Source organism: Drosophila suzukii, chromosome 3 (assembly GCF_043229965.1).
Source record: "Drosophila suzukii chromosome 3, CBGP_Dsuzu_IsoJpt1.0, whole genome shotgun sequence".
Classification (NCBI taxonomy): domain Eukaryota; kingdom Metazoa; phylum Arthropoda; class Insecta; order Diptera; family Drosophilidae; genus Drosophila; species Drosophila suzukii.
In genome coordinates this window covers 72739831-72750342 of record NC_092082.1, presented here as the reverse complement: position 1 = coordinate 72750342, position 10512 = coordinate 72739831, and the positions used below count along the sequence as shown (strand labels likewise).

The 10512-nt window shown below is 41.6% G+C and overlaps 2 protein-coding genes across 13 annotated transcripts in view; one reads left to right on the top strand and one right to left on the bottom strand.

Moving 5' to 3' along the window:
• The first annotated feature begins 249 nt into the window (after positions 1-249).
• Positions 250-1473, top strand: Ada (adenosine deaminase-like protein). The gene has a single exon (XM_017083021.4). It carries the CDS (start codon positions 303-305, stop codon positions 1308-1310), a length of 1008 nt encoding a protein of 335 aa, XP_016938510.4. The 5' UTR covers positions 250-302; the 3' UTR covers positions 1311-1473.
• A 3788-nt stretch (positions 1474-5261) lies between these two features.
• pum (pumilio) overlaps positions 5262-10512 on the bottom strand; it is a 188216-nt gene continuing 182965 nt past the window's right edge. For all 12 annotated transcript variants that reach the window (XM_065865315.2, XM_065865318.2, XM_065865317.2 and 9 more), the window contains 3 exons: positions 7308-8600; positions 7076-7244; positions 5262-7006 (listed from right to left, as the gene is read on the bottom strand). In XM_065865315.2, coding sequence (XP_065721387.2) covers positions 6517-7006; positions 7076-7244; positions 7308-8600 — 1952 coding nt within the window. In that variant the 3' untranslated portion in view covers positions 5262-6516. The remainder of the gene's footprint in view (positions 7007-7075; positions 7245-7307; positions 8601-10512) is intronic.

The following is a 10512-nucleotide window of genomic DNA, read 5'->3' as shown; positions in this document are numbered from 1 at the left end:
GTTGTGTGTTATCGATTGTTGGCACAGCTGAGGGCGATAACATCCATGGTAGTTTAGCTACTTTTCCGCTACAACTAGCTAGTTTTGTAAAATCAAATAAAAAATATCACTTATATGATTAAATTCAAAAGAATTATCACTTTATAACAATAAGTTTGGTTTTGTAAAGTAATAATTAATAGTGGCTATTTAAGTGCTTAGACTTTTCAATAATATCTAGCTTTTTTTAAGGCCAAAACTGCTTACACTGGGCACACTGTTTTGATAAGAATTCGATCAGTTATTATTGTTTTTATGTAAAAATGCAACAATTTCTCAAAGGACTTCCCAAGGTAGAGCTTCATGCTCACCTCAACGGCTCACTGGGCATAGAAAGTTTGCGTGATCTTGGCGAGCGTTTATATGGATCCACCTCCCACAAATTGTTGGAGCTGAGCGCGCTTCGATTTCAAAAGAATTTGGATGCGTGCTTTGAGTCTTTTAAATTTATCCACGAACTGACATCTACAGCGGAAGGACTGCGGTTCGCCACAGAGCTGGCAGTGCGGGATTTCGCCCAGGATAACGTGCAGTATGTGGAACTGAGAACTACTCCCAAGGAGAACGAGAACTATTCACGAAGGGATTACCTGCAGATCGTGATCGATGCGATCGAGAAGGCAAAGGAAAAGTATCCGGATACACTAGTCAAACTTCTTCCCTCTATTAACCGAACGGAACCGGTAGCCGTGGCTGAGGAAACCGTTTCCCTGGCTGTGGAGTTGGCCCAATCCCGTTCAGATCTTATTGTAGGGATCGATCTGAGCGGTAACCCAGCTCATGGAAAGTTCTCCGACTTTGCTCCCATTCTAGCCAGGGCTCGTGAAAAGGGTCTTAAGCTAGCCATACACTGTGCGGAGATCGACAATCCTTCAGAAGTCAAGGAAATGCTGCAGTTTGGAATGTCACGCTGTGGACATGGAACTTTTTTGAGCCCCGAGGACATTGTTCTACTCAAACAGCGGAACATACCCATTGAGTGCTGTCTCACAAGTAATGTTAAATCGGGAACCGTGCCCAATTTGGAGGAGCATCACCTGAAAAGAATAATGGAGGCGGATGCACCAAAGGTTATTAGCACAGACGACAGTGGAATATTTGATACAACTTTGACGCAGGAGTTTCTGCTGGCTGCAGAAACCTTTGGGCTAACACATAAGCAATGCATTGAACTGACTCTGGAGGCAGTGAATCATTCGTTCGCCAGCGACCAGGAGCAAAAGGAGATGGCGGAAAGGGTGGCAAAATACGCGTCCACCTTGCAAATATAGAGGAAAACGAAGACATCCCATCCGACAAACTGATTCTGACGCTTAAGATCAAGATCAAAATACTCCGATACAACAAATGTACATAAGACCAAGCTTAAACCTTATGGTTTTTCAAAAATATTGAAAATTGAGTTTCCAATTAAAATACAAAATAAAATTAAGATTAAAATTGTTCCAAAATTTGCAGTCCATGGGCAACCGAAATTTTTTACCCATTTTGATTCTGGTTTTTTTTTTCTGTTAAAAATAAAGCAAAGAAAGAAATGTCGATTCTCTGCCTCCAAACTATATCTTTTGAAAATGTATTTTTCAAGAACAAATGTTCCGGTTTTAATATCATTCTTTTTATTCAATATGTAGAAGTATTTAGTTACAAGTTTTTTATTAGTTATGTTCATCCGTCGTACGTACATATGTGGCTAATAGGTTATTATGCTTTTCTTCTTCTTTCTCTTTTAATATCATTCTTAATTGAATTCAAGTTCATTTATTATATGATCTTCTCGATTCTGCTTTTCTGTGTGGCTTATTTGGGGGTTTAGGCTTTCAAAATACAATGGAGTACAAGCATTGGTCAATAGCGGGCGTCTTAACTGCGTCGAAGTGAAGTGGACGATCGAAATCTAAAGGATTATTTTTTGGAATTAAAATATCAAATGTATATATTTGATATACAGTTTGAAAATTAATTCTTCGAATTAAGTTCTTCTTTAAAGTAAGACCATCCACTTACCAAAACCTGGAGATTTCAGTTGAAGTTGTTTGCCTGCCTGGTATTCCCTATATACAGTTTCAGGGGCATAGCCAGGGGGGGTTTGGGAGTTAAACGTCCATCCCTCCCAGGTGAAAACCCATGCAAAACATTGTGTTCAAAAGTATGCTACACAAGTGTTGTTTTGAGAACCCCCCTCAACCGAGTCCTGGCTACGCCACTGTACAGATTAACTATATTTTTTAATGCTTAGTTAGTTTTATGCTTTTCTACATGAGTTTTACTACTGTATCCAGTTCATCTTTTAAGTCGTGCTTACAAGGAACGACCAACTTAGGAGTTTATGGTGTCTATTTATATCGTATAGAACTTGAGAGCTCAATTACAAATCTATATATTTATATAAAGGTTTACATTTCTACAATTTGGAAAAATTCTACTAGTTGAAAATGGTATGGTATGGATTTTGCTGTTGTATTCGACTTCATTTTTTGGATTTTGGGCATAAGGTTTTGGTATTCTTCACTTGAAGTATGTATAATTTTGTTAAAATTTACGGCCTGGTAAAAGTTTAGCTTGCCAAGGCTGATAAAAAAATATGTCTTGTTTACTTACTGGCTCATTATAAAAGTCGATCATTTCTTGGGTATACATATCATATAGACAGCTAGACTGTTCATATATAAAAAATGCGCCGTATAAAATGCCTCGAACTTTGCGCTCACTTTTGGTTGTGCCATTTTCTGTGGTTTCGGAAGGGCTATAGGTTATGGTAAGTGTATATTATTTATCTATTTGTTTTGTTATTTTCAATGTAATGCTATGCTCTTTAATTGCAGCATGCCGTATTAATATCAATTTTGATTTCAGATTTGTAGTTATCGCAGCCTTCCATTGAAGCCAATTAGTTGAAACTATGTGTGACTGTGTGCATTTTGTGGTGGAGGAGAGAAAATCGAATGGGTCGAATTGAGAAATAAAACGTTTGCTTTTTGCTACATAATAAACTTGTTTTATTTTTTTCACAAAGAAATTAGCATTAATCGTATTTTGTATAATAATAATAAACATAAGAGTCTAATGCATAGTTAAATCAAATGCTCGAATGCAATGCTGTCCAAATTTTTAGTCATATAACTTGTGCCAATCGCTCGCCGTTTACAAAACTAAAACAATCGCTCTGTTTGTATATTTGAATTTCTCCGTGTGTTCGAGTGTGTAACTACAAAATATTCACGTAATTAATTAATTACTGTATATTTATATTTATATGTATGTATATGCTTTAATATATATTTATATTTATATATAATTTATAGTTTTACTTGACGCCAGCTCTAGCACATGCCATGCCTTTAAATTTCCGCCTTCCGTCGCTCTGTCCTTTCTTTTTACAACAAATTACAAATGGTTTTTATTTATTTAGAGTATGGTTTTTAGCTATATCCTTAGCTTAGTTTACAAGGTTCTGCTGTCGAAAAAATTTTACAAATTTCTGCTTCTGCTGTATGTTTAAGGTTTACTTTAAATATTGGTTATCTTTAGGCCCTTTTCAGTATTCGGCTTTATTTTCTTGTTTGTTTTTACAGTTAAGTTTGCGAAAAATTCAAACAACTTGCAGCCGGATTTTATTTTTCCTATTTTGCAATTTCAAAATGCCAGACCTTTTTTGGCCTTGGGCATAGAAAAAAATGCTTGCTCGTTTCGCTTCGCTACACGTTTACAAGTTTACAGGGAGTTCGCGTACAATTTATGTTATATTGTTTACAATTGTGGTTGTTAAATGTTGCTTGGCTTCTGTTTTAATTGGAATTTGCTTTAGGTTTTTAGTTTTCGACTTGTATACCCAAGTGTCTTACATGCGTGCAAAAAATTGTTACTGTAAAAACTGGGCGTGTGTAGAATACGCCAGCTTACGTGTAAATTTCACTGTGCCACAGCACTTCCGCTACTCTACAAATGTATTTTACATATACATCGTTACATCATTACATCATTACATCATTTTTAAAAACGTTGCCTCACGTCAAGTTCAAAACTAAGTGTAGTACATAACTCTATATGCATGTAAATATGTATGTTTAAATATATATATTTATAGGGATTCGCTGGCTTACACTAACTACTACAGCTAAGCAGCTCGCTGTGTCCTGTGTGTGTGTGTAGGTGTATTTGTGTTTTTGTGAGTGTGTGTGTGTGTGGGTGTCCTGTGTATTTTACACGTCAAATTTACACGGCGTGTAGCATTGTGTTTAGTCTACAGAAAGCATCTCTACTTGCATTGTTCACTCCGTATCGATGCGATCATCGATCGACCGATCATCGAACTCGAGAATCCTAAATACAATGTTCATCTATGGATTATTTAAATTAAAATTATCAGTGCATTGCGCTCTAGAGACAGGCAGTTGACAAGTTAATAACTAAAAATACCAAACAAATAATACCGAGCCCTGCTTGCGCCGTCGCTTGAAATGCGCTCACTTGTACAGAGACAGGATAATACGGGTATACGGATGTAATGGGTTGTTTGGAACGAGGGATGAGGGATTACGATCAATGGTTAATGGGATGTATGTTATGTGTTGCGGGGGGGAAATGTACAGAAAATTACAAATGTTCAATGACTGGTATCCTTTGCTTGTTATATACAAAATACGACAACGACGACGGTGACGACGACAACAACATACAACGACACGACAACGAATTTGTGTGTACAAAAATATGCATAATACACTTTACATTGATCTCCAAAATTGGTTTTACATTGGATTTTTGTGTGTTTCGACGAAACCGACAAAAAAGTCTAAATTCGTTTTTCTTACCATCTCTCGTTTTCAGTATTTTCAGTATTTTAGTATTTGGAATAAGGCGTCGCGAAGTAATCTAAATTTATATCAAAAATGTACAAAATTCTTCTTGGTATTGTTACTTTTTACAATATTCGTTCGTATGTATACATATACAATTTTTGTTTGCAATTTACAAGTGTTTCGATGACGTTTTAAAACAATTTTATACACTTACGTGGGGGAAGGGCTAATTATTCAAAGCGAATGCATTTCAAGCTTCGCAGGGAGCAACAAGCGCTTTCTGTCTAACATAACAAAGGTAACTCTCCACCTGATTTCGCTCAGTGTGCAGTTGAGAAAGCATAATGTCGATTTTAAATCATATTTATACATATACATATATCATACATTAAGGTGGGCTAGCAAACGTAAAAATGTGTCGGATAATTTTGAAAAAAAATTGGTTTATTTTGATGGTTATAGTTTTAAAATCCAATCATTATCAGTGGGGCTTACTTGGCTAACAGGTTCTCTTAGCTGACGCCCCACCCACCGAAGTACTTGCTTATCATCGGTGGGCGGCCGCCAGCTAATATGTATAAAATTATAAATACATGCGTGCAGTTTAGAATAGAATATGTATGAGTTACTTGCGACTTAAAAAAAAATTTACAAAATATAGTATGTATACATTTTACAGTGAAACATTTGAAAATTACATGGTTTACATGGTTTGTTGTTGGGGGTTTTTTTTTATACAAAATTTTTACATAGTGCAAAAGCAACGTGAATGGGCTGAAGAGTCGTTCATTGTGTGTGTGTATGGGTGTGGGTGTATGCAACCGAGTGTGCGTGAGGGGGCGTGGCGTGTCTCGTGTGTCTCTGTTTTCATTGTGTTTCCGGTAGCTGCTGGCTCCAAAAACAGTATTACTCTACATTCTACACTAAGTGTGGCTTCTGCTGTTATCCCTCGTTTATATATGTATGTATATTTGAAATGGTTTCTCCTCTCCTCTGTCTGCACTTATAAATTCTAGGCCTATCCATGCAGCCCTTCTGCAGCTCTTCTACATTCTTCATTCTTCAGCTCGCCGGCTCTTCAGTTGTCCTCTTATCAATTTACAGTCGAAACATTAATCATTTACAGATAGACTTGCTATATAATCATTAATTTATACAAAGTTATTACAACGAAAATCTACGCAGACGAAATGGTTTTCTTGACATTTAACTTTACATTCAGTGTGTTTTCATTTTAGCGATTTATAACGCCTTTTTTGTTGTTTCTCCTCATCTTTGTGTGATCTCTGTGTTTTTCTTTTTTACAAATTAAATATGCGAGCGCATTGTACAAATATTTTGAAATCTTCTTTCGTGAGAGTGTTATTACTTTTTGTTCGTAAAAATACAAATTTGTTTTAGCTTTAGTTCTCAAGCTGTTTTGCTTTCTAGCTGGCCAGCATTTTACTTTTTTGTTTCTCTAGCTTGGCGCATGTGTGTTTTGTTTTCACTTTACAAATCTTCGAGAGCAGCTTCTCAATCGATAGCTGCTTTTTCAATAAATTAGTTTACATTTATATGTATTTTTTTGTTTATGTATAGCTCTACAGCTCCTAAAAACTAGTCTGCGATTCGAGAAGGAAGTTTCCTTTGACTGCCTGGTTTTATTTGTTTACTTTTGTTTACTTGTTTCTCCCCTTTACAGCACAACGTTGGTCGGGGGTCCAATGGGACCCAGACCGCTGTTGACGGCGCCCGACACCACCGAGGATGAGGACTCGGATGCATCTGGGGATGAGGGCTCCACAATCATGGCGCTGCCGTTCTCCTGCACCGAGCAAATGGTGGGTGAGGCCAGGCTGTTGGTGGTGCTGGTGGTGGTGGTGCTGCTGCCACTGGTGCATGCTGTGGCCGATGACGATGTAGCTCCACTGCCGCTGACTGCCACCGCCGACGAGGATGCCGGCACTCCGCCGGCTCCTGTGCCCACCGTAATCGGGTTGGTTATCTTCATGTAGTACTTCTCCAACTTGGCGTTGATGTGCTTGCCATAGGTGTACTTGCGCAAGGCGGCCATGTGGGGCCGGATCTTGGTCATTAGCTTCTTGAGCTGCGTCGGCTCCGAAACATCGATCATCTTCTGGACCACATAGTTGGCATATTGATCCTTCATCATCACGTGCAACGCGCTGTGGGAGGGGTAAATGCAAAAAGTGATAAGTTACAGTGGATGTGTAGTTTATTTTCGTAGCACTCACTTGTCGTTGAAGGTGCAGACCTCGTCTATAAGACCAGTGCGTTCGCCACGTGTGGCATGGGTGACGCATTTCTCAACTACATTCGAAGCGAATTTGTGCTGCGATAGCACCAGAACCTTGCCGCGCACGCTGTTTATCAGAATGGACTTATCCTCCTGCTTGCCATGCTCTGAAAATACAAAAGTTCAAGGTTAAAAAGTTCTTTAAAACATAGGTTCAAGGGTTAACCTACCTAGCACATGCTGAATTACATAGTTGCCGTATTGGTCCTGGATCAACTGTTCGGTGTGCTCGTGCAGCTCGTCCAGAATGGGCGTGGTCTGTTCGGCGGTGCAGTGCTCGAGGATCCTCTGGATCACCCGGCATCCATAGGGATGGGTGCTCAGTGAGTAAACCTGCCCCTTGAACGCATTGATGATAAACTGCAGGGCCACCGGATCCACGCATTCGATGCACTTCTGCACCACATGATTGCCATTCTGATCCTTGACGCACTTCAGCACATGTCCGTCCAGTTCGTGGACGATCTCCTGCTGCTGTTCCGGCGAGATGCTCTCGAGGGCCTTTTGGATCACTCGGCAGCCGTACATTTGCAGCGCCAGCTGCAGCACATGACCCTTGACCTGCATGCCCAGCGTGTTCTTCTGCTCCGGAGTGCCGAACTCAAAGAACTTCTGGATGACATAGTTGCCAAAGACATCGGTCATCAGGCTATAGGCTGCGGCCAGGATCTCGCTGAATACCATTTGCTTTTCGGCCGCCGTGGCACGTTCCAACTTCTGTTGGATGAACCGCGAGCCGTGCTGATCCTGCGAGAACTCCACAATGTGGTTAACGAGATCGCGTAGCTGGAGATTGGGATACCGCTGGTTGCGGAAATCCTCGAGTAGGCGAGATCTGCCCGGCTGTGGGGCCCCGCCCACGCCGCCGCCGGCTGCAGCTGCCACCGCCGCCGCTGCTGCCGCTGTGGCGGCCACCTGTCGCGAGTTGGCCGCCGCTGCTGCTGCCGCTGCCGCTGCCACGGCTGCGGTACCCGGAATGGCCAGGTGATTCGAGAAGAGCGAGCTATTGGAACCGAACATATTGTTGGCTGCCGCTGCCACTGCTGCCTGTGCAGCTGCTGCAGTTGCCGGCAGTCCCACGGCGGCCAGCTGTTGCTGCTGCTGTTGTTGCTGCTGCTGCCGCTGGCGGGACTCGGCTCCGGGTGCCCGACTGCCCAAAAGGCAGGATTGCGCCGACGGCGGCGGTGTGAGTGGTGCGCCCAGCGGACTGGCCGAGGCATTGCCCGCTCCGAGGGCTCCGTAGGCTCCGCTGGCCGCTCCCGACATCGCTCCCGGCCACTTGCCACGCGCTGCGGCGGCTGCTGCGGCCGCTGCTGCTGCCTGGACAACTGTGCTGTTCACCGCATTGGCGGCAGCTGCCACACCGCTGCTGGTGTAGTCCATCGCCGAGGGGCTGAAGGCGGAGGTGCTGCGGTCGAAGGAGTCGCGGCGACCCGTCAACGAGCTTGTGTTCAAGGCGAGACCTGGAAAATGTAGAAAAATATTGGCATTAGTTAGAGGTAAAATATATAGCATTTAATTTCTTAGTTAAAAAAAATAGTGGTCGTTTTTCTTAATGAATTTACTGATGAATATATTTAAAATATATTGTTTCAGACTTTAATACACCTAAAAATTACATTTAAAAGTAATTTCAAAATCGGCACTACTTTTCTGTACATAAAACGATTTTGTGGAAGGATATAATGGAATACAAACTAGATAAGCTGATTTTAAAGCACATTAGGACTACTTAAAACCTGTTTAAGTAGTTGCAACTCAGTCTAGTTACTATTGTAATTTTCAGAGATCTAGTGCATCGCCATCTCCAGCAGTGACAATCATTTTGCAAATGGAAAATCGAATGACCGTAAAGCTGGCTGGCTGCACTTTAAATTCAGTTTACAGCCTTCAGTGGGACATCAACTGGATGAAGCTGGCCCAGATATAAAACTCGGACGGAACTGTACCCATTATCCTTGCCCGTAGCCGTTTGCCGTTTGCCGCTTTGTAATTAATCGAGAGAAGCGAGCGGAGGCGACTTTGATGCGCCTGTAAAACTTAATTGCCCGCTTCAAGGCGCAACTGTTGGCTTAGTTTTAGTCACTTGGCCATTTGGCATTTGCAATGCAGGGGATAGATGTCTCGTCTATTTTCCCTTTTCCCCAGCTTCCCTAGAACCCAGTTCTTAGTTCCCAACCCCACCACATTCATCTCTCTAAGCCATAATGTACAGCATTAATGGTCTGCGCACATGAGGCTGCTGGTGCCGGCTCTGCCTGCAATCTCCACAGGATATGTAAAAGGATACAAGTGGGCGGAAACAATAAGTGGATGTGACCGGGTGGTAGGAGGAGCAGAAGACGACGACGACGACGGTGCCAACTTGATTGATGTTGTAATCTGTCACTGGCATTTGATTTGCCATCTGGGCGGGGAAAGTGAAGGGAAAGCCAAGGAAAGCGAGACTTTGAGAGATTTGCAGGCATCTCATATCGTATTCCCTGCGTCCAATGGTCCGGAAATGTGCGATTAGCGAAAGTTCCAATTGCATATTGGCTATAAAAAATTCCTTATCAACCACACAATTTTAATAGATTTAGCTGCACTTTGAAACTGCAAATGAATTGCTTAAATTTATATTACGGGGCAGGCTAAAATGCCATAAACGTGGCCTGAACACATTAAGTTATTTAACTGCTAATGCAACAACAGCTGCGCGAAAGGGTTGCGAAACTCCCAGCTGCCTTCAGGTGAGTGGGTGGGTGGTTTAGGGTGGTTTAGGTTGGCCTAGGGTGGTCTAGGGTGGTTGCAAGCCCCTCTCTCAAGGGTTTTCCGGGTTTCCCGGGGAAACGGAAACGGAAAAGGCGAGGCGAGTAAGGCGAGTTGTAAATGTCAACACAGTGTGCGCAATTTGTTGACCGAGTTATTAAGCAATTTGTTGAAAGTTGCGGAATGGTGTTGGTAAATAATATACAATGTTGTTGTTTGTTTCGGAAAACTAAAGTGGAGCAGTGTTAGCAGGTGTATGCCAGAAATCGATGGTTAAAGTTAAGCAGAGAAAATGTGTACACTTTGGGGGGGAAAATATAAGCTTTTAGCTTAATAATGGGACTAGAATTTAAATAGAGCATAATATAACCTTCTTGGAATTTAAGTATTATATTAAATTTGCTTACGTAATCTTTTTTTTAGCTTCAAGGATACTTCTGACATTTAAAACGCTCAGCAATTCTGTAGCAATTAAAGTGTGTGGCCGTGTTTCCGTTACTTTGAAGCCGCGCTTTAGCACTAATTACATTTCATATAATGCCCCTTAAACCGTTTTTTCATAGCCTACTTAACAGCGCTTACAAAGTTGCCCGAGCCGAGAATAGTTTAACCACCCACCCGACC

Bases quoted from the DNA above. Each gene is read 5' to 3' on its own strand.
- Ada (XM_017083021.4), top strand. From the start codon at position 303: ATGCAACAATTTCTCAAAGGACTTCCCAAGGTAGAGCTTCATGCTCAC.